The 24,775-nt window shown below is 52.6% G+C and overlaps 8 protein-coding genes across 8 annotated transcripts; 5 read left to right on the top strand and 3 right to left on the bottom strand.

Annotated features, from left to right (window-relative positions):
* Positions 1 to 2,280: 2,280 nt before the first annotated feature.
* J7T55_006911 (uncharacterized protein) lies at positions 2,281 to 4,154 on the top strand (the record flags this gene model as incomplete). Its single annotated transcript, XM_053135051.1, has 4 exons — positions 2,281 to 2,490; positions 2,576 to 3,345; positions 3,410 to 3,783; positions 3,841 to 4,154. The coding sequence occupies 4 exons, from the start codon at positions 2,281 to 2,283 to the stop codon at positions 4,152 to 4,154; spliced, it is 1,668 nt and encodes a 555-aa protein (XP_052987196.1).
* Positions 4,155 to 4,752: 598 nt separating this feature from the next.
* J7T55_006910 (uncharacterized protein) lies at positions 4,753 to 5,688 on the top strand (the record flags this gene model as incomplete). Its single annotated transcript, XM_053135049.1, has 1 exon — positions 4,753 to 5,688. The coding sequence occupies one exon, from the start codon at positions 4,753 to 4,755 to the stop codon at positions 5,686 to 5,688; it is 936 nt and encodes a 311-aa protein (XP_052987195.1).
* A 1,058-nt stretch (positions 5,689 to 6,746) lies between these two features.
* Positions 6,747 to 8,240, top strand: J7T55_006909 (uncharacterized protein; the record flags this gene model as incomplete). Its single annotated transcript, XM_053135048.1, has 1 exon — positions 6,747 to 8,240. The coding sequence occupies one exon, from the start codon at positions 6,747 to 6,749 to the stop codon at positions 8,238 to 8,240; it is 1,494 nt and encodes a 497-aa protein (XP_052987194.1).
* A 96-nt stretch (positions 8,241 to 8,336) lies between these two features.
* J7T55_006908 (uncharacterized protein) lies at positions 8,337 to 8,981 on the bottom strand (the record flags this gene model as incomplete). Its single annotated transcript, XM_053135047.1, has 1 exon — positions 8,337 to 8,981. The coding sequence occupies one exon, from the start codon at positions 8,979 to 8,981 to the stop codon at positions 8,337 to 8,339; it is 645 nt and encodes a 214-aa protein (XP_052987193.1).
* Positions 8,982 to 9,826: 845 nt separating this feature from the next.
* On the bottom strand, positions 9,827 to 12,122 carry J7T55_006907 (Arylsulfatase; the record flags this gene model as incomplete). Its single annotated transcript, XM_053135046.1, has 7 exons — positions 9,827 to 10,333; positions 10,397 to 10,842; positions 10,917 to 11,266; positions 11,334 to 11,440; positions 11,502 to 11,581; positions 11,650 to 11,735; positions 11,824 to 12,122. The coding sequence occupies 7 exons, from the start codon at positions 12,120 to 12,122 to the stop codon at positions 9,827 to 9,829; spliced, it is 1,875 nt and encodes a 624-aa protein (XP_052987192.1).
* Positions 12,123 to 14,683: 2,561 nt separating this feature from the next.
* On the top strand, positions 14,684 to 15,919 carry J7T55_006906 (uncharacterized protein; the record flags this gene model as incomplete). The annotated part of the gene is made up of 1 exon (XM_053135045.1): positions 14,684 to 15,919. One exon carries the CDS (start codon positions 14,684 to 14,686, stop codon positions 15,917 to 15,919), a length of 1,236 nt encoding a protein of 411 aa, XP_052987191.1.
* A 1,747-nt stretch (positions 15,920 to 17,666) lies between these two features.
* On the top strand, positions 17,667 to 18,563 carry J7T55_006905 (uncharacterized protein; the record flags this gene model as incomplete). Its single annotated transcript, XM_053135044.1, has 1 exon — positions 17,667 to 18,563. The coding sequence occupies one exon, from the start codon at positions 17,667 to 17,669 to the stop codon at positions 18,561 to 18,563; it is 897 nt and encodes a 298-aa protein (XP_052987190.1).
* An 834-nt stretch (positions 18,564 to 19,397) lies between these two features.
* J7T55_006904 (uncharacterized protein) lies at positions 19,398 to 22,046 on the bottom strand (the record flags this gene model as incomplete). The annotated part of the gene is made up of 5 exons (XM_053135043.1): positions 19,398 to 21,170; positions 21,257 to 21,341; positions 21,422 to 21,517; positions 21,641 to 21,687; positions 21,993 to 22,046. 5 exons carry the CDS (start codon positions 22,044 to 22,046, stop codon positions 19,398 to 19,400), a joined length of 2,055 nt encoding a protein of 684 aa, XP_052987189.1.
* Positions 22,047 to 24,775: the final 2,729 nt, after the last annotated feature.

Genomic DNA, 24,775 nt, shown 5'->3' with positions numbered 1-24,775 from the left:
CAGGTACAGCGTACGCTGCAAGCCCGCTATGAAACCATTAAAGAGAATTCATCTTGCCTGAAACCAGGGCCCTTTTCCTACGAAAGGCCGCCATAGAAGTGGCCACACTCATGCTCCTCGATGTTCGATGTTGCTGACAGACACTCGATAAATTTTGGTGCCCTTCTCATCCATTCGCACAAACACTGGACTTTTGCACTCAGCTTTGAGGCTGCAATGCCGCCTCAGGCTTGGAAGGCAGTATCCTAATTCCAGCGGTAGACGAACTTGAATCATGGCTGTGCGCACGACACGATATCCGTCTGGCTTTGATGAGTGAATCTAGTACATGTTTCGCATTCTCCTTCAATGTGAAGGGGCTGTGCACCCCGAATTCCGACGGACGTGTAGGAACTCGATGTTACATTCTTCTTGAAAGCAATATATTGCAGCCTGGTACATGCTCGCTCAAATTAGCTTTTATTCACGTCTAGCTTTGGCATCAATAGATGCGTCCACGGATCCATTGATCACACGAATCAATTACACTGCGAGTCTCAGAGGTAAAGTGTAATAGCTGTTAATTCATAGAACCCATTGGCTTTTTCAGAGAGCAAGTGTTTCTCGTCTCTCTCGACAGTGTCCGTTGGCACACTTCGAACTAAGGCTGACAAAGCAGCATATGCAATGAAGTACAACACTGTTGCCATGTTCATGTAATGATTCTGCAGGAAGTTTGGCTGCAAAATAATGCGGATGAAATAGGTATGAATAATTCTTTGTCTAAGTTGTTGTACAGAGATAGGGCCTAAAGGTTTTATAGAACACAGGGCAGAGAATATATTACTTATAGGCAACAACTCTCGGACCCATCGCACGGATTAACTGACAAGTTTCACAATGACGACAAAAGTCTAAGCCTTGGTCTCTGTCTTGATCTCTAAGATTTGTATGGCATAATATGCGAGCTTCTAAGACATTTAACCAAAGGACCTCTTTCAGAATCCAAGCTGACATTCCAACCTATTGTCTTCAGTCTTGTGCTACATGATCTGACTTCTCATAATATCATTCGTCAAGCAGGAATGCACTTTTAAGCCTCAATCTACTTGATTACCGCATGGCTTTTTACCCCTGAAAGCTGAAAGGTCTGTCTCAAGCTGACCTGTTGAAAGTTGAGTGTAAAGATACTTTCTAGGTGCCTAGAAGGTACCTGGTTGTTACTATGGCGCTACCCCCTCAGCTAGGAGGTACAGTATGTAGGACTACCTGATCACCGTCCAGTAGTTTGAAAAAGTACCGCTTAAGACCTACGAGGCTGCCAGTGCAGCGCGGCTGATCTAGCCAATCACGAAAGCGGGAGCGTGGACTGCACCACAGGCATTGTAGCAGTTAGTCATGCACTGTCGCCTTAAGTCAAACCACTGGGAAGAGCTGGGCCAGCGAGAACCTCCATAGAAACAACGACACGCTGATGACTCGATGACTGTCGAGGCATCCTAGGCAATGGGTATTGATTCAAGAAACAGCCAGGTAATTATGGTTACCCGAAAGGCAAGAATAAATGCAGAATAAGTGACTTGTGTTCAAATACAACCCCCATAATGAATTCATTCGAACTTGCGTCTCTAGATCGCTTCCGGAATCTCGTGTATGGGGCTTTGTCGGCGATATTGTGCAGTGTTGCTTCTACTCTCGAGAAGTTGGACCTCTTCATTTACGTTCAAGACACTGATAAATGCGATTATAAAGAGTGTTGCGGTGGTAAAGGATGATAAGACTCCCGAGCTCGAGAATCTTCAGCTCGGGCACTTACATGGTAGACCGGGTACTTTTCCAGACGTCCTCGGGTACTTTAATATTGGTCATCAGGGACTGTAGCTGGATTACCAATACAGATCGCTACCGAAATCGAGTACATTTGGCAAGTCAACGGGTACTTTCGATCAAATCCGCAGGGGTTGGGAGGGACGTACCGCTTCTGTACGTTGTTTGTTTTGAACCCTTTCCTCCCTGATTGGAACAGCCTTTTTCCACAACAGTTGCTTAAGTCAAAGTTTGCACCCCCAGACTACATGAAGAGGCGCGGAATTCTTTTTGACGTTTTATTGTTCATCTTGCTTCCATAAGCCCCAGTTTCCTTTCTAGCGAGGTTATCATCTTTGATTGTACTCCAGCACGTTTTCTCGCCAGGTTTCTCGACTTCTCTTTCCGACGATTGATCTTTGCCTATCACCGTTCACCTCAAGCCAATTTGATTCGTGTTGAGTGGCATTCGGCCTTTCAGCAGTACGATTGAGTATGCCCGAACTGGTCGAAAAGGATCCTGCTGTCTCCTTGCCAGGGGATCAGGTAGATGCAAGTCATCCTCCGCCAGACCGAGATGCGGACAACGATACAATCATCAATTCCGTCGCTCAGGAGCCTGAAATCCAATATCCTTCGGGTATCATTCTGGTCCTGATTGTCGGTGGCCTGTTGCTGAGCATGTTTCTGGTTGCTTTGGACATGGTAAGCTCGTACCTTTTCAGCCTGAGCCACTGTTTTGACAGGACGTACTGCATGGATGGTCTGCTGAACAGAAGATCCACGACAGAGCATTATTTCTACGGCTATACCACGAATCACTTCCGAATTCAGCAGCATGGAGGATATTGGCTGGTACGGCAGCGCTTTCTTCTTGACACTGGCATCCTTCCAGTCCATGTGGGGGAAAGCATACAAGTACTATTCTTTACGTCTTGTATTCATCGAATCCATTGTTGTGTTCGAGATTGGGAGCCTACTGTGTGCGCTCGCCCCAACCAGTGTCGCCCTCATTATCGGTCGTGCCGTACAAGGCGCTGGCGGTGCAGGCTTGACCGGCGGCTGCTACACCATCGCCGCTTTCCTGGCGCGTCCGGCCAAAGTACCCATAATTATTGGACTTCTTGGCTCAACTTTTAGCCTCGCCAGTGTCGTTGGACCACTTCTCGGAGGGGTCTTTTCCGAGAATATTACGTGGCGGTGGTGCTTCTACATCAATCTCCCCATTGGCGGTGTTGCTGTACTGACAATGCTCCTCTTTTGCACACCGGAACACGCGAAAAACCATTTGAAGATGGGCTTGCAAGATACAATCATCAATTTCGATTTGCCCGGCCTCATTTTGCTCTTGAGCAGCCTCGTTTGCTTCTTCTTGGCATTACAATGGGGTGGCGTCTCTAGAGCGTGGAGTTCTGGCACCATCGTCGCCCTGTTGGTGCTTTGGGTTGTTTTGACTGCTGCTTGGCTCTCTATTGAGTGGTTTCAGGGGGAAAAGGCTTTAGTCGCTCCTCGAATTCTCCGCAAGCGGAGTATTGCGGCCTGTTGTGCCTTCATCTTCTTGTCAGTGAATGAGACATCCCTCGGCAGACACTTGACAAGACCAGAGTGCTGACTACACTTGCAGTCTCAATGCTGCAAACTTTTCTCTGATCTACAATCTCCCTATCTACTTTCAGGCCATTGCTGGAGACAGTCCACTCATCAGTGGAGTCAAGGTTATACCGACCATTCTCTCCACGTCTCTGAGCACTGCAATTTCTTCTTCCTTGGTAGGAAAGATCAATCATTATCAGTCATTCCTTTTGGTTGGTGCCGTGTTAGTCACGGTAGGAAGCGGATTGATCTATACGTTTGATATAAACACCGGCCTAGGTTCAATTATTGGATACCAAGTCCTGTATGGCGTTGGCACAGGCCTTTCGGTTCAGATTCCTGTCATCGTCGCAGGTGCAACAAGTGCCTCGACTGACCAGGCCGTGACTATATCCACGGTGCTTTGTGAGTTAGCCCATTGAGCTTGTCATATGCTTGAATGTCGCTGACTCACTTCTCCAGTCTTCCAATTCGTTTCTGCTGCCTACGGGGTAGGCTCGACGGATGCCATCTTGAATAACGTGATTCTCAACAACGTTCCTCGGTACATGGGAGGGATAGATGGGCATGACGTGCTTGGCGTCGGCGCCGGTGGTCTCGAAACAGCTTTTGAAGGCGACCTGCTTCAGGGAGCGCGTAGTGCGTACCTTGATGGCCTCCACGCCAGTTGGGCCATGGCTATTGCACTGTTTGGTATTACATTCCTTTGTGCATTGGCCCCAACCGGCGCTGGAAGGCTCTCTCCCAAGAAAGTTTCGGATGATACAAGCAATTGAGAATAGGTGAAGGTGGAGTTGAATTGTTATTGCTAGTCACAAGATGCCTCAATGATTTGTGCAGGTGGATATAATTTGTGAAATAATCATCTGGCTTTTGTACAGAAGATATCTTACGATGCCAGGAATATGCTTGATAAATTATCATTGATTTACTTTGAAATAATAAAGTGGATTAATACTGCCAAAACGGCTTTGCTGAGAGTCCATGGAATGTGACAAGCCTAGAAAAGCGCATAGGACGCTTTGCCCCGCTTTTTGCCTACATATTCCTCGCGAAGAGGCTACTAGTGCCGGTGATAAGATTTATAAGCAGATTGTAGAGATTTGGGAGAAGGATCATAAAACTTGCCGACGGTCAATATGTGCCCGAGTAATCTCGAGGATTTTACAATGTGGGCCCCTTGACAGCGAGGGCCAAGCCTGTTGACGATAAATACCCTGAACTTTCATCTACGTCCATAATCGCAGAGCTTAGAATACAATTAAAATCCCTGTTTGATTCCTCTCGCACGAACGTCTTCACCCTATCCCACGTTTCGACTCGTCGTCGCCCTCACCTTACTTCTTTGCGCACATCCCAGCTTCGGCTGCTAATATGGAGCAACAGATCATATTAGTGACTGGCGCCACTGGGACCCAAGGCGGGGCTACTGTCAGGTCTCTTGCTCAGCGAGGATGCCGGGTTCGAACTCTGGTTCGGTCGAGCACCTCAGCTGCATCAAAGGAACTAGAGAAGTCAGGCGTCGAAGTAATGGTCGGAGATTTTGATGATATTCCTTCCCTGGAACGTGCAATTAAAGGTGTTTCTGCCATCTATCTCAACGTGTCTCCGTCATTCGAAGACTCTGAGGCAGAAATTCGGCACGCCAACAATATTATTACGGTAGCAACTCGGGCAGACAGCAGTGTGCAGACGCTGGTCTACAGCACCACAATCTTGACCGGAAAGCACGGCACTTTTCCGGGCTGGGATACATGGAATGACTTTGCACGGCAATACTGGCTCAGCAAGGCGGCCAACGAGAACCGTGTTAGGACATGCGGTGTTCCCAATTGGACCATTCTTCGTCCATGCACCTTCATGTCCAACTATCTGCAACCTCTGGCCTCCTTTTTCTTCCCTGAGCTACTTCCAAAAGGCATATTACGCACGGCACTGACCGCGAAGACTCCCACAATGCTGATCAGCCCGGACGATGTCGGTCGCTTCGCCGCCGCGGCCCTCACTCAGCCGGATCGTTTCCATGGGCATGAGATCGATCTGGGTGCCGAGGCACTCACGCCACCTCAGATCACTGCTGCACTGGCAGCGGCTTCGGGGCGCAATGTGGAAGCCCAGTACATTCCAAGGGACGAGGCCGAGAAGCTGATCCCCAAGAGCCATATCATTGCTGCCCAGACATATTTCAACGAGAGAAGTGCGCAGATGAATGCAGTGGCTTTACAGAATCGTTGGGGGATCAAGCTCTCGAGCTTCGAACAGTTCTTGAAACTGCACCGGAAGGAAGTTGAGAAGTCCTTTGCAATCTGAGAATAGTTTGTGTACTTGATGTAGCCAGGAGGAGCCACGGCATTAACATTCAATTAAAAGAGTGCGAATAGGCACCCTTCTCTGCCAATCTCCGACTGATTTGCCAATATAAGGTTGAATTTGTCTACGCTCACCAGAGCAGTATGCACAAGTGGCTATATTCTCCAAGGTCACACATCTCATCCTTGACCCCGTGAGGTATCTCGCGAGCTTGATCATGTTCTAGCTCGAAGTAGGCGATAGCCTCACTTAACGAGATCTATGCTATGAAGTCTCTATGGTTCTCGGCGACCATATATGTGTGCCACTAGAATACGAATGCGCACTTGATACACAGTTGGGTGTAACATCTGGTAAAACGAGTTGCGCAGCTTGCATGTTGATTTCTCTTCCAATTCCACATCTCCCCTGAATTAGCCCTTGTCTGCCACCCTGTTAAGAAATTATGTAGAAGTCAGCGAACAGAGCGAAGGAAGTGGCCAACGATTCGCATCCAGCTTGTTATAAGTAGATCTATATCTGACTAGTCGTTAGCGGAGAAGTAGGCTGTATCTTCTAAAATACATATTGTGCAGATCAACTCATTCAGCCGTGATACCATCTGGGCTATCCTCCACAAACGAATCGCTAACAACACTGAGTCCCCACATCTTCGATGTCCTTTTGATTCTTGCAAGGAGTCTCCATATCCATCAAGCTTCCAGCAGGTCCAGTAAGCCACTGAGACAGGCAGATTATTTGGATGTTGAAGTTGACCAGATACCGTCCAGTTGGTGCGTATGGATGGTGTAACAAAACTTGATGGGTGTGGGCTGATTGCCCCTCCAGATGCAGCACGCGGCGCAGCAGCCGTTTTCTCGGGTAAAGTGGCGCATGCATGCATGCATATGCCGCCCCCTGGTCCTTACCTGCTTAATTTGTGAGATCCTTAATAATCTGATACGCCGTCTTGGACATGCACTTGGTCGCAAACCTTTCTGGCGCGTGTCGATCGACGCATTGGTTCATGGTTCGAGCACATGTATAACATGGCAATGAACAATCACACGGTCGTGCAAATGGGTGCCTGGCCGACCAGCCTGAGCTCGCGCGGCGAAGGGCCAGCCCCGGCGCAGCAGAAGATAAACGGGATGAGGCTTCGGACGTCTTGCGATGCCTGCCAAAACCACAAGGTCAAGTGCAGTCAGCACAAACCCTCGTGTCGCCGGTGCTCCAAGAGCGGCCTTGACTGCGTATATTCTCCTTTCCGACGGATGGGAAGACCAAAGAGGCCATCTGTTGCTTCCTCATCGCCCCCTATCGCTGCCACCACTCAACAGTCGCGACCACGGTCACATGACAACCAGCGCCGGCAACATGCCACCGCTCGTCGGAGTCCCGCCTCTTTGACGCAATCGCAGTCTGCAAGCCACCTGCAGGATAGTATGGAGCATTTGTCTGGGGATGGGTCTGCCTCTGGACCCGAGAGTGGAGAACTGGCTGGTGTCAATGGAATGCATGAGGGATCGATGGTATTGGGGGCGAAAGATGACTTTGCGACTGGCCCTTACTCCGGCGCGATCCTTGAGGACAGATCCGAAACGACCTCGTTTGTCAACGATGGATTATCCGCTCTCTCGACTGGTCTAGATGGCCGACCGGCCCTCATACGGCAACGGCCAGCGCTGCTGACCTCTCCCCTGGCCGCCCTAGTCGGTCTCGATTCACAAGTCGGCGGAAACGAGCACATAGCTGCAGAACAGGACCCCCAAGTAACAAGAGAAGCCGGTCACTGCTATCTTGCTATTCTACAGCGACTTGCACAACTCGAGAAGACTATGGACGCGGGTCCACAACCACCCCGCCTAGATGTGGTGCTGTCGGCAGAACGTGACACGCGAGCCCTCAAGGAGCGCCTTTTCGCCTGTCAAGGCCACGTGCATCAAGGACCCGATATTTTGAGAAGCTCGATCACTCCGCCGGAAAGTGGTTCGCAAAGCTGTATTGACGCACACGACTCGAGCTTACTTGTCCTCGGATTGCTGGCCGACCGCGTGACAAGCTTGCTCGAAGACCTCTTCCGTCGCGCAGCAGTCAGTTCGCACTCCATGGACCAGGCAACACGAGGCACGACCGCGTCCTGGCTTCTTGGGTCACAGCCTGAGTTCGTAAGCCAGGCGAACGAAAGACAATACGAACGCTCGGTGCGCAGCTCGTTCCCTCGCACCATACAATGCCCAGTGCCCGAGGCAAACTGCGAATTGACCATTGGCAGCTACGAGGTTGATGACGAGGTCAAGAGCCGCGTAATGAAACTCATCCTTAAAAAGCGCGTGACGGCTCTTGAGAGGATGCTGGAGGACTTGAAAGACTACCTGATGGAAGTCGAGGGCAAAGCCAATCGTCCAGTTCATGAGGGAAACGGCCAGACAGAGGAAAAGCAAGGGAGTATCCTACTTGGCAGCGTGCGGCAAGGCCGGAGCGTCAACCAAAGAGCAGCTGCATCCATGGCAGAGGATTTGCACAGGAGGGCAGAGTTGCTACAGGGCAGACTGGAATTGGCAGGGTACTGATAGGGCTGAAACTCGCAGTTGAGCCCCTAATCATGTGAATTCCTACTTTCTATGCCTCACAATAGAACACATTCTGTTCATACAGCCTGCATGATGCTACGTATTGATTCGACCAAGTAATCGTAGTAGGTCGGCCGAAGTCTTCTCTAATTTGGCTCGCGTGTCATCCATATCACTGTCTCTCAGCTCTTCTAAGTCCTTACTGATGTCGTGGAGAACTTCGCCAAGCAACAAGACGGAATGACGCAGTGCTTCGCGGCCCACCATGATCGCCTCCTCCTCGTCAAGGGAGTGTGTGCCAAGGTAGGTGGGTGATTGGACCGGAACCAGGCAGCCCAGGGTGTTGTTACTGCCTGAGGTGGACTGGGACGGCGTGCTTGTCGTGCAGGGACTGCTAGTCGCCATCTGACTCGTCCCTCGTTCTCGGTTGGTGGCCCGGCCGATGGGTGGGAGGATACTGGCTGCCGTACCCACATACTCGTACAACCCTATGAGGCCGTTCGCCGCGTCTGCGATGGCCCTCAATAATGCGGCGTCCAGGTGGGAGGAGGCGTTGAAGCAGCCGTTGAGGCGCTCCCAATTGCGAACCAGCAGGCGGCCGGTGCCAAGCACATCGCTCAGGGAGATGGTGTGGTTGCTGTCGTTGGGCGTAGGCGGACAGGTGCTCTCGTGAATGGCGGCGACGATTCGCAATATCTCGGGCGAGCAGTCACACGTCATGGACGCATGATCTGGTTGCATGGTGCTTAATTGAAAAGACTGTTGGCAGTATTGGTCCACTCTCTCAGATGAAGGGTATAATCCGGATTGCTTGTTGTGTCTGGCAAGAGAACATCATGCAAGTAGCCGCTTGTTCAGGGGCAATCTTGTGTGAGCCGGTGCGATACTGTTCAGAAGGAATGTCTCTGTTAGAAATCAGTGTTCTGCTTCTAACGCCATTATTACCCCGCAAAAGCACTCATGGACCCATCCGCCCTGCTGACTGAACCTAGGGCTTTTTGTTGACGTCCCACGTATACCGAAGCGTGACACAATTGCCTTTGAGATGGCACTTCGAATTCTAATCAAGGCTAGCCACTCTACCACCCTAGCTGCAGGTCTGTAAATTGAGAGATAATATGTTGTCGCAGGCGTTGTGGATCTCACCTGTATCGAGGCACAACAGACTGGCCATCTGTAAAATTGATTCTAGAGCCAACGAAACGACCGGCCTTCACTTAGAAATTGTACAGCTTGTGATCAAACATTGAATATGACCTCACCATTTTATTGTAACCAATGACTTCTCTCGATAACATTGCCTTTACGACCAAGATCTAGCTTTTTGTATTGGCAAAGTCAGTTGACTACATACTGGTATCCTGACCGAAGGGTATTAATCGCTTGATGAGCCGCGGAACCGATACCGCAGGTGCTTTGAAAGTGTACTTGATGAATACAGTCCAACACTTTAGGCTATTAGATTCTCTCTAAATACCTGCTGGGTGATCGTACTGCATGTCAGGCATTTATGCCCTGACTGATCGCCGCGCTGATTTCAAAAGTCCGGCTTATGTCGAAGGTCACATGCAAATGCTGTGGGATAGTCAAATGTTTGTCACGGTCATCTCGTCGTCAGTCAACTCTCTAGCATCCGCCATAAGCGCCTCGAGGCTCGCATGCCGCTGGTCCCAGCCTCCTGCCGGCTCCCAGCGGCCAAGATACCCGGTGATCTGTGTCACCGGCTGGAGTGGATCCGGGAAGGAGAAGCCATCCGTATTGTTGCGGAAAGCAAGTCCCAAGCCCGTCTCCGCGCCGTCCGGGTAGAAGGGCGCCTCGTTGGAGGGCACCTGAAGACCGAGACATTCGGAGATGGTGACTGGAGGGAAAGCATCATAGAAGCTATCGTAAGCGGGATCCAATGCGTCGTCGAGCGTCTTGATGGCCGTGGCGTTCGATGGGAGATTTGTGGGCTGTAGAATAGACCAGGGATCCCGGCATGTTTCCTGTGTGCAGGACTTGGTGACTAAGAGAAGGGCGTTGAGGCGCGATAGTACGCGTTGGATTTGGGGGTCGGAAGAGTTCGCGAGATTCGTCAGCTCATAGGGATCGTTCTGGAGTCATTGTCAACAAGGGTCTGCCTGCGAAAGAACCGGGCCACGGTCAGCAATACTGACTTTGGTATCATACAACTCCGTATCATTTGTGCACCACCTCGAGTACAGCCAGGCGGACTCGTCGCCTACAATGCGCATTGTCTTGTAGTCGTTCTCTAGAAAGTACCCCACCTTTCCCCCATCGCCCGTGACAAATGACGGGATCTCATTGTAGGCATAGCCCCAGAATTCGACGTTGATCGCCTCTTTCTTTTTGTGTATGGCCGTGTTATTCGGGCTCTCCCATGAGGCTAGCAGGCTTTCGCCGTCGAGAAAGCTGGGCCAATCCTCCTTGCTGAGTCCCGCGATCTGAAGGAAGGTGGGAGCGAAGTCAGTTACGGTGCTGGGCGTGCGAGAGGTGACCCCGGCTTGGATGCCCGGTCCACGCACCACGAGGGGAATGTTGGAATCTCTAAGATACGGTGTGGATTTACCGCCCCCCTGGCGGTATGAGCCAAGGTGATACCCTTGATCCGTTGAGTATATTACTACGCGCATGTTAAAGCAGGAACGAGAAGAGAGGAGGCTTCGTGATACGTACTGTATGTATCATCCAGTTTACCAGCCTCCTCAAGAGTGTCAACCACATCCTGAATCAGCTCATCCACACTCTGAAGTGCTTGTAATCGACGCTGATAAAGCAGGTCAATCTCATTGATCTGAGTTTGATTCAAAAGGGGAAGGGTCCTTATATATGCTGGCTTCTGCTGCTGGTACTCATCCGAAGGGTTCCAATCAGGCGTGCGAGGGACGGTAATATTCTGGAACAGGTCCAAGTGGCGAGCCGCTGGGATAGGAGGCACGGTTGCGTTGTGCACGTGAGGTGCTGTTGGCGCGACCATGAGAAAAAACGGATCTTCTTGTGCAACCAAAGTCTGCAGTCGTGCGATACTGTGGAATAGCAAGATCAGCCGAGTAATATACTCTTGGCGACCGCCTCAAACATTGGTCGACGTACGCCTTTGTCCGAATCACGTCAGTTTGTTGCCAATTCGAGTAGAATTTCGGTCTGGCCCCGTTTTCTGACATAACAACTGTGTCATGCCTGTTGATGTACGGCTCCATCTACAGCACTGGTCAGTAATGATCCCATTTTGTTCGGCAAGAGGATTCGCAAAGTACCTACCAAGAGGTCCGTATGAGTCCAATACTTCGGCGCGGGGTTGTAATTGGTCAATCCGTTACCGTTGAAGAGCTTGCCGATGTCTGAATAATGGGGCAGATTGTTAGATATTGTCTACATCATCGTAGTCGGTGATATCATGGGAACGAACATTCAGCTTGATACCCAGCTTTGGTCAACCAAAGTGGGAGATAATCATCGTCCTCAGCCGCTGCAAGAAACTTGGGATATCCACCCCTGGAGCACTGTCAGCAACGCTTCTATGGGATGGTAGTACCTATATAAATTGTTGCAATTCAAAGAAAGAATTCCCAGCGACACGCACCCTGGCGCTCGAACATGCGTGTTATTGGTGTTGTGAGCGAGCTGGCCGCGCATCAAAGACACGCGGCTGGGACAACAGACGGAGATAGTTGCATAATGATTAGTGAACTCGGTTCCCTTCGCAACCAACTCTTTTTGGAGATTCTGCATGTAGTCCAAAGACGAGTGATGGTAGTCCTGATCGTCGGTAAAAATGAAAACGACGTTGGGCTGCTTGGCGTCATTTCCCTGACTCTGCGCTTCGCCGCTGCTCCATAGAGCCACAGCGGCAGCAAATACTGTGGTTGCGAATGGTTTCATACCCGTTGACTGCAAACCTTCAACTTAGGGAAAGAATTGCGTCAAAGGGAAACCTTGTTAATTCTGCGCCAGCATTCCCACGACTACCGTGACCCGGGCGAACCCCGCGTCTAAATATCCTGACGTTGTAACCAGCAGCGCAGACTCTGAGCGGGGAATGGACTGTCTCCACGCCTCACCGCATCACGATGGGGTCTCCGTTGTGCAATGAGGACCCCGGACAGATAACCAAGTCAGGACAGATCCGCGTGATATCCCGGGGTCAGCAACTGAGGAGCGGGGAGAACCGACTCGGAATGATTAACTGTCACGGTGGAATGAAGTCGAATGTGCTTCGCGGCTGCGAGAAAACAAGTCGATATCGGTGCGCGTGGTCGCGAAAACCCGCAAGCAACCCACAAACGGCCCGAGAATGGTTGCTTCGCCCTGATTTACTTGGATTTACTCTCTTCTCACGAACCCAGCGTAAACATCCATCTGCCTGATGTTCACAACAACGGCCGCGGATCCCGCGGGGCATGAGAAAGTCCATAGACTATGTCGTCTAAGTGTTATAGAGCGCTGACTAACCCGACCCGTTCGCTCAAGCACGTTGCTCCCAGCAAAACAAAGAAGAGTCAGACCAGTAAGTGCCAACTGTTTCGACAAGAAAAGTTGTCAGTCCAATAACTTTTCTCTGACAGCAGTCAATGTTAGTTGAAAATGCCTAATCTGCCCCGAGAGCATCTCACTGGCCGTCATCTGTCTACAAATTTGATTACACGCGTTGCATAGATCCAGCTAGCACCATGTTGATCGACGTAGAGTCATATACACTATTGGAATACCACCGCCACATATTAACAAAACTCGATATAGACACCAAGTATCAGTGCTCACCGTAACGAGCCGACGTTCGCTTCAGCATCATCCAGGTAAACAAAGTGCGACTGAAAAGGGTCTCCATGGTCGATGAGCGAGTTGCAGAAGCGCCGCAGAAGGAGCTTAAGCTTTCGTTGCTTCTGAGACGTCATTGTTTTTCCGTAGTCCTTGAGGGGTCAAGAATACTGATTGGATTTCCCGAGTGACAATCAATCTTGTCTTTTTCTGAAAAGAAGAGACTAGGTCGGTTGCATTGGTCGTATCGTAATCTCACCGTGTCTTTCGTGAGTGGGCGAGATCTTGCCATGGACAGGAAATCCGAGCTCTCATTTGACTTTTTAACCTCACCCGTATCCAGGCGATTTTCAACCACTGCAGGGATTTAAATCTGTGGAAGTGAAACTGCTCTTCTGCATGCACTATTGCCTCGCGCGTTCGCCGTAACGCGTCTCCGATCATTCCTTCTCTTTGAATCGTATTTTTCAAGGAGCTCAAGTCTATTTAGCGAACATGTGAACACGTTATTGTGACACGCAGTAATCATAATATTAGACGCTCGAGGAGGACCTGCAATCTTTCTGTCGTACAACATCCTCTGCCACTTGCGTCACAGCGCATGGCCCCTCGACAAGCTGACATCAGCACCACAGGGTCACTTGCTATGGCCGAGCTCGCTTTTGAGCTCTTTTTTTTGGCCGGCTGCACAATCACACTTCCCCCGACATGAGTTCTCCTAGTGCCCCCGCACGACTCTCCAGGCTGTGACTGTTCCTGTCTTTTCGGTTATCTTAACGTGAACATGACGCAAATGCAACTTCACACCACATGCGACGATTGTACCACTCTTGTCCAGCATGCCGCAACCATCCTCAACTCATCTGAGGAAGTGAAGGTGTCGATAATTTATGACAAGGACTATCGGTCACGAATCTTGGCTAACGTGGCTTCTTCGAAGTGCCACATGTGTACGCTCCTTCATGCACATATTCCCCGGCTTTCAGAACCTATTGAGCCTGGTGAATTGCTGCGACTCCGGCCACTCAGATCCCTTTATGATCCTCTCGCAGTCGATTTAAAGCTCTTCCAATTGGGAGAGCGTGAAATCCGTCATTACCCAGACTCGCTTCGAGTCCAAGAAGGTGAGGTTTGGCCCGAAGCTGGGCAGACCAGAGCTGATTCCCGGTGTAGCTGGGCACGGAAATGTCCGAATTTTGGACTCATCCCAGACGTGGTCTTTGGAAACTTTGAACTGCATACGATTCTGGCTGAACACCTGCACGTCATGTCATGACACGTGCTCTAAGTCAAAGGTACCAAGTAGACTTCCACTGAGATTGATAGACGTCAACGCAGCTGGCACAATCCAGATCCGACCGACAGACCAGATGGGACAGGAGTACTTCGATCAGCTCCGCCTGAAAAACTCTCAAGGGGTTCGCATCATATCAACAAAATCACTCCCACCAAACACCGAATACCTCACCCTAAGCCATAGATGGGGAAGCCCTCCAGGTATTCTGCTCTCACAAGAGACTTCCTTTCTTCTGACTGAAGACATATCACAACATCTCTTGGATTGTCAGAAAGCCATCGTTTTTCGACATGCAATCCACGTCACCAGGTGTCTAGGATTCCGCTATATCTGGATAGATGCACTTTGTATAATGCAAAATGATGGACCAGAAAAGACGGCTCAGATAATGGAGATGGATGATGTTTTTTTCAACGCCAAGCTCAACATCTCGGCTGCAGAAGGAGATGAAACCAGAGGCCTAGTCTTTGATCGGAAGCCCTTGGTCACGAACCCCTGTATGACAGTGGCGAAAGTACCAAGGACTCAAAAGGACATGTCATTGTATGTGTTCTACTCCCACTGTTTCCTTCGCCAAGGGGAAAAGCCTCTGAACAAACGGGGCTGGGTGTTCCAAGAGCGAATACTTTCACCCCGCATCATTCACTTCAGCGAAGACCAGGTCTTCTGGGAATGCTGGTCTCTTAGAGCATCGGAAATTTTGCCTCACGGGGCACCCAATCCCACGTTGACAGATCAAAATAAACGTATCGGGATAGACTCAACAACATTTGATTCACAGGAGATCAGATCGCGGTGGTGCGAGCTCGTGGGGACGTACTCAAGTACCTCCCTTAGCTTTGTTAACGATCATCTCCTCGGCATATCGGCCGTGGCGAAGAGATTTTGCACAGCGATGCGCGTACAGCCGTCAGAGTACTTGGCCGGCATGTGGAAAAATGACCTTCCACTATCGATGATCTGGCATCAGGATTCAATCCCTGGAAGAGAGGGACCCGCGAAACATGAGCCTGATCTCGAGATGGAACACGCCCCATCGTGGTCCTGGGCATCAATCATGGCATCGACCACGATTGCTGACCTACCGTCAGTCTTGGCATCGTCCACGATTGCTGAATCATCGTCACTCGTGGCTACCACCTCGGTCATCAATATCGAGATTCGACGAAGATCACGAAACTTTTTTGACGGTACAGATCTTTGTCGACTCCGTCTCCGTGGTCCACTTTGCAAGTTTCGCCGGCACTTGCAGGATCATATCCCTTGGATTCAGATTGCGGAGGACACCCCTTTTCAGGAAGTTGACCACTTGGAACACTGGAGACTCAGGTTCATCCTAATTTTCTGGGATACAGCTCGAAGTTTCGCGTCGGAGGAGTACTTCTTGCTGCATATTGCTACAATCGCGACGGACGAAGAGCCCGAGGAAGGACACGGTGTGATCCTCTTGAGAACAGCTGAGCGTGGGACGTATAAGCGGGTGGGCGCATTCTGGCTCCCAAACGCAACTAAGTATTTTGGCTCAAAACTCGAAGACGCGTTCAATGGTGATTTAAAAACCCTTGACACAGAGGACTATCTCGAAATCGACTCTGACGGGAAGTACACAATCGATGTGATCTAGTTTCACGGTTCCGGATAGCTCATTCGATTTGAAATTGAAGCATATTTCCTCAAGATATTGATAAGTTTAGTATTTGGACATTGGCTCTGACGACCGAAAGGAAGGCGACTATGAGGGAGACGGAACACAGCGAGACGACAAGGACAACTGTGGTGAATGTTCAGTAGACCTGTCTGGAAGAGCCAGGATGGCTCAGTGACAACGATTAGATTCCAGCATATAAATAAAGCCTTCATTGACTAGAAAAACGGTAGTGAATATCCATCCTTTTCGTGGCTAAGTCAAACAAATTTGCTTGAAACGAGCCGGGTGGTTCATGACACAGTCAACTTAGAGGAGTGAAGCCTGGTTAATGGCACTCTCCTGACCATGGTCAGTTCTGTGTGGACAGACATTGCCCATGGGCGTGGGCCATCGCACTTCGGCATAGGAAGTCTTCCCTGGAGTCACTGAAGTCAAGGTGTTATTTTCAGCACGAGCCAGTCGATTTGAAACTAGCAGTCGGCTTCAACATAAGCTGGCAGAATTTCATCAATGATTGTCACTTGTTTTGATACTTCGATATTGTATTGTTCATATCGCCCAATCCTCAACTCATCGTCACGGTGTCCTCAAGCGACTGCGCTTGAATTGAGTTCCCCGAGTATCCACGTAATATGCCCAGAAATAGGAAGACAGAAGAGTGGCAGGACGAAAAGACGTTTTGATTCCAGCAAATGGAGCCTCCCAGTCTTGAATGTTTGTCATGTGTCCGACCCAGATCGCGCCTCAGAGTAACATCTCAAAGGAGTACCTTCTATTAGTTGCTCATGACTCCACTCATCCCTGCCCATGCTCGCCACAGGGTAACCTGGCTCTCCAGCCCATCGTGCTATCCGCAACGCCGCCTCTGTTGACATCTGGCTTTCGCGATCTTAGCGAATATCAACTTGGTCGTAATTTCTGTCGCGGCTACATAGCTGCTCGGCCGAACGCAGCAGTCTCCGCCGCCCATCCGTCTTCTCTGTCTGTCTCGAAAACAAATTGCCCCCCTGACTCTCACGGCAATTGTGCCACAATAGCGTGGCAATATATGTATCTTCGCATCCTCCTGTGTCGTCTGGGTCGTCTATGCCGTCTCAAGTGCTGCTTGTTGTAACCCATCACAGATAGCCCGAACCCTGACCGAGTCTAAGTGGACCCACCCACCTCACGGCATAGGCAGGGACCCCTTGCGGGGAGAAGCGGCTAGATTCGGCCCTGCAGGCTGGAGCTGGGCGAGCTCGTGATAGTGACCGGACGCACCTCACATCAGCATATCTCGCAATTCCCATCTGTAATCGCTTTTCGTCAACGACACGATACTGATATCCACTCTGATATCTTGCCAATTGACCCAATTGGACACACCAAGACGGCGTGAGAGAACCAGAAACGCCCATCGCAGCCTCACGAATTACCTTTCCCAGGCGACTTTTTGCTCGACCCAAACCCCGCCTTCTCATCGGCTCTCAGCAGCCAGCCAGCTAACTAGCTACCCTTGCACGCTGCAACAACAAACCACCTGCTTCTCCAAGGTCACACAGCCCCCGGCGATCCTCGCTCCCTCGTCCTGCCACCTCCCTCTGCTGGCCAAGATCGCCAGACCTAAGCTTTTTCAACTCCCGGCCGGGGTCGTGATCCAAAACAAACCAGCCAGCCAACCCCCCTCATCTTGAATCCTCCCGACCAAAAGCAAGGGACGGACGGCGGCTACTATAGCCCCAAGATGGCGAGCCTCCCCTCGCAGCACCCCTCCCTGGCCCTACACATGACGGACCGGGCCACCACTCCCCTGATATCGTCTTCCTCCTCCTCCTCCTCCTCCTCCTCACAAACCCAGGCACAACAACAACAACAACAACACCAACCACCACGCCAAAAACAAACGAAACGCCCCACAACCTTCTCGACCTCCCCGCCCTCGACGCCCTCCTCGCCCACCTCCACCACCACCTCCTCCTCCCCCTCCACAGTCGACGAGCCCCCCTCGCCCGCCTCGCAGCAGGCCTCGGCCCTGACGAGCCTGTCGGCGACGGCCCTGCTCTCCTACGACGCCGCCAAGCGCCTCGACCGCGGCGCCCCGCTGCGCACAATGGTCGAGTACGCCGACGGCGGGCCCGTCGTCCTGCACAGCTACATGTGCCCCATGGGGCTGGCGCTGGGCGTGCCGGGCCGGAACCTGAGCTCCGCGAGCCTGCACACGGCGGCGGGCGCGGCGGGGGGCTCGGCGGCGGGGTCCGTCAACGGCGGGGACGACGATGACGACGGGGGAGGACGGGGCTCAGAGGCGACGGCGGCTTCCAGGGCAGGGAGTGGTGGTGCCGGGCGGGAGGGCAGCAGCGAGCAGCACAGGAGCAGGTCGACGGGGAGGGGGACGGGGACGGCGGCGACGCCCACGCGGCCGCTCTCGTTCGCGCTGGACCCGGCGGCGGCGGGCGGAGGCGACGACGAGGGCATCGACCCGAGCGACCCGCCCATGCTGACCAGCACCGTCGTGGCGCCGCGGGCCGAGGACCTGCGCGAGGCGAGGAGGGCGACCGCGAGGCTGGAGAGGGTCGCCAGGGTGTTCCAGTCGGAATGGATCGCCACGGGCCGTGGCGGCGGAGCGGGGAACTTGCGGTAATAGGAAGTTTGAGGAAGGGGGGTAATTCGATTGTTATATGACCGGGACACAGAACAAGGCGAGTTTGGCATCGTGGCCCGAACAAAAGTTTGTGGGCTGGCGAAGAGACGGTCGTCAAAAATATTATCTATCTGCCCAGGGTCATCCCTGGTGGTGGAGGATCAAGATGCGATGCAAGCACATGCGTTCTAACACAGGAGGGGTAAGGCTCCTGTTGGTGGCCTGGCGACCAAAAATTAAGGAGAGAAGTGCAAATGGGATTAGGGACAAGTATGGAAGCAAGTGCGCACTCGGTCGTGGAGGAGGCAGGCAGGCACGGATAGATTCATCGAACAAACCCCGAGCGGCCACCGATATCAGCGGCACCTGGACCTCGTCTGCCAAAAAGTAGTTGAGCGAATGCAATATTAATCCTAAACCTCACCACCCTATGGTTCTGTGCCGGTGATATTTTCCGGCTGACCCCCGAGCTCAAACTGAGGCTCCCCGACTATATGTGGTAGAGAGTGCTGCTCGGGCGTTTCAATGTTGACTTCTTAATTCATTCGGCTTGCGGGATAAGTAATCCGGCCTTAACCTCGCGTCAGTCTACCTTACCAGTGTTCATAGTGATTTCTTTCTCATGCGTTGGACATCAAGACGAAAAGTCTTACTTCACTGGATCAACCCTGTGGCGGTAGCTCCAACCAGTGTCTGAGTACATCGAAATTCGTTCATTGTGGTGTATAGTATAAATCTGCATAAACATGCATCGGAGTAGTCTATTTAAATTACCCCTTACAGCAAGCGCCGTATCCTTCCTCATTTAATTTTTCTTCCGACCACAATCCTCCCTTAGATGAGCTGCTGGAACGCCCGGTTAAGAGGGGAGCGAATGTTGGGCACGTCCTTCCAGAAGTCGATGGTTGCCTGCGCACGCTTGGCAATACCCTCGGGTGTGAACTCAAACTTCTTGTACACATCCAGGTACGCGCCAGAGGCACCGAAGCGGTTCAGGCCGAACTGCTCGTGAGTATACCTCTCCCAGCCCATGGTGCTCATGACCTCGACGGACAGAGATGGGATGCCGTCGGGCAGGACTGACAGGCGGTAGTCCTTGGACTGGGCGTCGAACACCTCGAAGCAAGGGATGGAGACGACACGGGCCTTGATGCCCTTCTTCTCCAGCTCCTTAACAGCGTCGATGCAGATGCACACCTCGGAACCGGTGGACACCAGGGTGATGTGTGCGCCCTCGACCTCGTGCAGGACGTAACCACCCTTGGCAGCACGCTCGATCGTGGAGCTCTCGAGTTGTGGCAGGTTCTGTCGGGACAGGGCCAGGATGCTGGGAGTGTGCTGGGAAGTCAGGGCAACGTAGTAGGCGGCGCTGGTCTCGTTGCCGTCGGCAGGGCGCCACACCATGCAGTTGGGCAGGGCGCGGAAATGGGCGAGGGTCTCGATAGGCTGGTGGGTGGGACCGTCCTCACCGAGGCCGATGGAGTCGTGGGTGGCGACCCAGATGACGCGCTGCTGGGACAGGGCCGACAGACGGACAGCGCCGGCGGCGTAGGAGACGAAGTTCAGGAAGGTACCACCGTAAGGGATGATGGTTCCGTAGGCGGCCAGACCGTTGAGGATGGCACCCATGCCGTGCTCACGGACACCGTATCGGATGTACCGTCCGGTGTAGTCGCCCAGACCTGTGGATGGGGGCTGGAAGTCAACAGCATCCTTCCATCGGGTCAAGTTGGAGCCAGTCAGATCGGCGGAGCCACCGACCAGCTCGGGGATGACGGAGTGGATCTTCTGCAGGACGATCTCGGACAGTTTTCGGGAGGCGACGGCAGAGTCGGCGGGGGTGTAGACGGGGAGCGACTTCTCCCAGCCCTCGGGCAGCTTGCCAGTCAGGCGGCGGCTCAGGTCCTCGTACTCGGCCTTGTGCTTCTCGCCGTAGCTGGCAAAGAGCTTGTTCCACTCCTGCTCGGCAGCGGCACCGGCAGCAGAGACTTTGCCGGTCAGATCGTAGACCTCCTGGGGGACGGCGAAGCTCTGTTCGGGGTTGAAGCCCCACTTCTCCTTGAGCTGCTTGATGTCGTCGGCCTTGAGAGGGGAGCCGTGGACACCGTGGGTGCCCTGGTTCTTGGAGCCAAAGCCGATGATGGTCTTGAGCTTGATGATGGTGGGCTTGTCCTTGACAGCCTGGGCCTCCTTGATGGCCTTCTCAATGCTGTCGAGGTCGCTGTCACCGTCGGTGACCTCGAGGACGTGCCAGCCGTAGGACTCGTATCGCTTCTTGACGTCCTCGGTGAAAGCCTGGTTGGTGTCACCGTCGATGGAGATGTGGTTGTCATCGTAGATGGCAATCAGGTTGCCGAGCTGCAGGTGACCAGCCAGGGAGGAAGCCTCGCCCGAGACACCCTCCATCAAGCAACCATCACCGAGGAAGCAGTATGTGTAGTTGTTGACCAGGTCGAAGCCGGGCTTGTTGTAGATGGCAGCGGTGTGGGCCTGGGCAATGGCAAGACCGACAGCGTTGCTGATTCCCTGACCCAGAGGGCCAGTGGTGACCTCGATACCGGGGGTATCATGGGACTCGGGGTGGCCGGGAGTGATGCTGTCAACATGCTAGAAGCTCGATTGTCAGCGACTTGTCTGCCCTGATGGTCCCAAAAAAAAAAGAGTGCTAGTCGGCTGCAGGAGGCAAAACTTACACGGAAGGCCTTGAGGTCATCGATAGACAGGGCATATCCGTACAGGTGAAGCAGAGCGTACTGGAGCATGCATCCGTGGCCGTTGCTGGAGGAAAACGGAGGTTAGAAGCACGTCATATTGACGTTGAGATGAGGGCCAGGGAGGCGAAGGGGGAAAAGACTCACGAGAGAACGAAGCGGTCACGGTTGAGCCACTTTGGGTTCTTTGGGTTGAACTTCATGAACTTGCTGTAGAGAACGTGGGCCACGGGTGCCATGCCCCTGTGTTGAGAGATGGGTATCAGCGTTGTTCGTATGTTTCTTTAATCGCGCGCACACAACCCCGCGATCTCAACATTTGGGCGGACAGTGCAAGGCGAGACGATAGGAAGATGAACAACGTACATAGGGGCACCAGGGTGACCTGAGTTGGCATGGGCGGTCGCATCGGCCTAGAAAGAGAATTGGTGAGCACAATTGATCATAATGAGAGGCGTATGCTGCAGATTTTCATGGTGAAACAGCTGTCAATGGTGGCGGTGATGATGATGGAGGGGCAGCTGCTGTGCCCGTGCCGTTGCCACATTGTGAGGCGGGGGCGAGGGGCAACCGCCAGTGCCAGCAGCAGTAGCAGCAGCAACAACACCAACAATGACATCAATGGCGACAGCAACAGCCATCTTGTCGTCGCCGGCAAGCAGACATGTATGACCGAGGGATGATGCGTGGGATGTTGTTGAGCGGTGGCTTGACTTACGGCCAGGACCCGAATGGTGTTGATGGCGAGCTCGTCGGTCTTTGTGTAACCCATCTTGGCAGACTGTTTTTCGACTTCAAAAAATGGTCTGGGGAAGATGGATGTAATTGGGTTGGAAAAAAGGTGAGGTGGTTGAAGAGGTGAAGAGAGGAACAAATTCCAAAGAGGGGGAGGGGTGGAAGAAGAGGGCAGGCACCGTCAAGAAAAGGGTTGAGAGCTCGAGCTTGGACTTGGGCTTGGGCTTGGGGCATGGGCGTGGAAAGGCGGGATGAGGTTCCTACTGTCCTTCTTCTTCCTCCTGGCTACTGTCCTGGCAACCACCATCACCTAACACCGTCCAGCCTACCACCGCTGACTGATGAGCTCGTCGAAACACCTCGCAACCTTCGTGACACGCCTTGGCTCAGGGCCCACCCCAGACCATCACCCGCAACCATACACCAGCATCTACCACAGGACAAGCATCAGCTTCGCCGACGAGGTGGGGCCCACCCCCACCAGCGTCAACCTGCTTGCCGACAGCGCAGCGCACTACTGTCACTGTCACTGTCACCACTGCGTGCTGTTTGTTCAAAACTAGGTCGACTGGCTGCCCTGCTCCTACTCAGGCACGAAGCTTGACGACTCGAGCGCTTCCAATCGCCCTCGCTACCCTGGCAGCCCTGGCAGCCCTGGCAGCTGGGTGCGGTGAAATGCCATGCCCTGCGATGCATTCTGCCGGTGGGCCAGCTAGCTCGGGTTATCATTGTCGGTAAATTTCTCATCGCCTGTCGCCTTTACCCGCAGCCACGATGCCCCTCCGTTGAGCACTCAAATTTTGCTGCTGGCTGCTTGCCCCGCGGATGAGCCGGATCGACGTCACCGCCAGCTCGGCCGTGGCTTTGCAAGAAGCGAGCCACAGTCTCTTCAGCCAGACGTCACCTTCTCCATATTTATCGCCGACTGAGTAATTGGTCTTCGCTTATCTACCGAGCTTTGGAGCGATGCGGTGCGATGCGATGCTATTCACATTTTCCCCGTTCGACAGTCATTGCTCGATCTCCTCGGCCGCATTACAGTCACAACGTGCATGGCCAGCTCGAGTTGCTGGCTGCTTCAACCCCAGCCAACCCTCTACGTTTTGCTCACTCAGCGCCCCTGACGGCCCCGCGGCTGCTTGGTGCATGCGTTCATTGTGGGTTCTTTTCGCCGATTTTCCCCTGCTGGACAACAGCACAGCGCGGTACTGCGGATCTCGTTCTGGTCTTCTGAACTATCCAGGTAGAAAAGAGACGAACGGCCATGTCCACAGATGTGCTTGGTCTTTGTCTCGTCGATTCTCGCTGTGGGTGGTCCATCTCGCGAACCGCGAACCTGCCCGGCACTGCCGTCTATCGGACACCTCACGTCTCGGCATCTCCAGGGTCCTCGGACCGTGGAGAAATTTCTTCCCACGCCCGGGTGCTGTCACCCCAAACCCCCACCATCCAAACCCCTCCGTCCAGACAACCGGGATTCTCGAGCGTGGGATGACATCCGTACATGCATGCATCCTTGGTCTTGGTCTCCATGTGGCTGGACGCCATCTACCATTATGGTTATCTGCCTGCATTTGCGAATCTGCTAGCAAGCACATTTCAAGATCTCACTCGGCATCTTAACAGCATCTTAGTAGGATATAGTAGCGTTTGGTCAAGGTAGTGGTTGCGCAGCCTTGGTGGTAATCTGTTTCACCTCGATCGAGCTCAAGTCTCAACAAACCTTCGCTTCACGGTCGGGTCCCACCCCTTCCCACGCCTTCAACCAGGGCTTGCCATGTCCGGATGATAAATCCTAGCATCCCGTCCGCCCCCAAATTCCTCAGATGGCCAAGGGTCCAACAAGCGCAGGGATGGAGCTTAGCGGCCGTTGCCTGCGACTCGAAGCGTGTCCTAGCCTCCAAGGCGAATTGATCTAGTAATCGCTCGCGGACAAAGATCCTCGACCAGCTACGACAAGATACTTAACGCTGAATCCGCACAATTACCACTGCAGCCTTGAAGCATCCGCGCAATAGCAAATGCCCAGTATCTAACAAGCTCAACCTGACTCGCTTGGTCGAGTCGCATCGTTCAAGTGGCTAGCAAATATTCCAACATGGTAGTATTCTGTGCAAAGTTACTGGCTACGGTCAAGCTCGTGACGATGGCGGTTGTTCAATCCAGTCTGTGCTCATCGAACTGATGGAGAAGCAACCAACTTCTGCCACCTGGCTCCAGGCGCATCGACAAGCAGTTGTTTTTTCTCTGAATCAGGCATGCTTTCTTAGTCGAAGTAGTTTTCGGCGCTCAACTGCCAACATACTTTGACGGCAAACGCTGTTCCCCGCGTGTTTGCGACTACAGCCTTTTGCCCTGACTCCGCTGCCCAACTCTGTGCTCGATTGCATGTGGTTGAAGTGGTGGGGTTCGCGCCTGGTGTGATTCATGCCTCCATATGCTTGCTCTCGCTACGGCGTGGTGACGCGCCTGCGGTAACACGGTTGCAACTCATGTATTGCTCAATGACACATATTTGCCCAATTGGATGCTGTAAAGTGTGCTGAAAGAGTTTCGTGGCTAGAACTGCCAGACCCAGGACCAGTATGGTTCTGTGAGTCTGGTGATTTAATCAGATCTTTCTCACCTTCTAATCATAGCAACATTTCAAGCACGCGTTCAGTGTAGTTGTTAGAGCGGGCGCGTGAGGCGTTATCAAAAGCAACATGACGTCGCATTCGCTTTTCTGCTTCTACATAGATAACATCTTGAGCTCTTGTGGTTTTC

Source organism: Diaporthe amygdali, assembly GCF_026229845.1.
Source record: "Diaporthe amygdali strain CAA958 chromosome Unknown NODE_51_length_283962_cov_64_506962, whole genome shotgun sequence".
Taxonomy (NCBI): Eukaryota; Fungi; Ascomycota; class Sordariomycetes; order Diaporthales; family Diaporthaceae; genus Diaporthe; species Diaporthe amygdali.
Note: the sequence above shows the minus strand (reverse complement) of the source record. Positions and strands in the feature narration are given on the sequence as shown.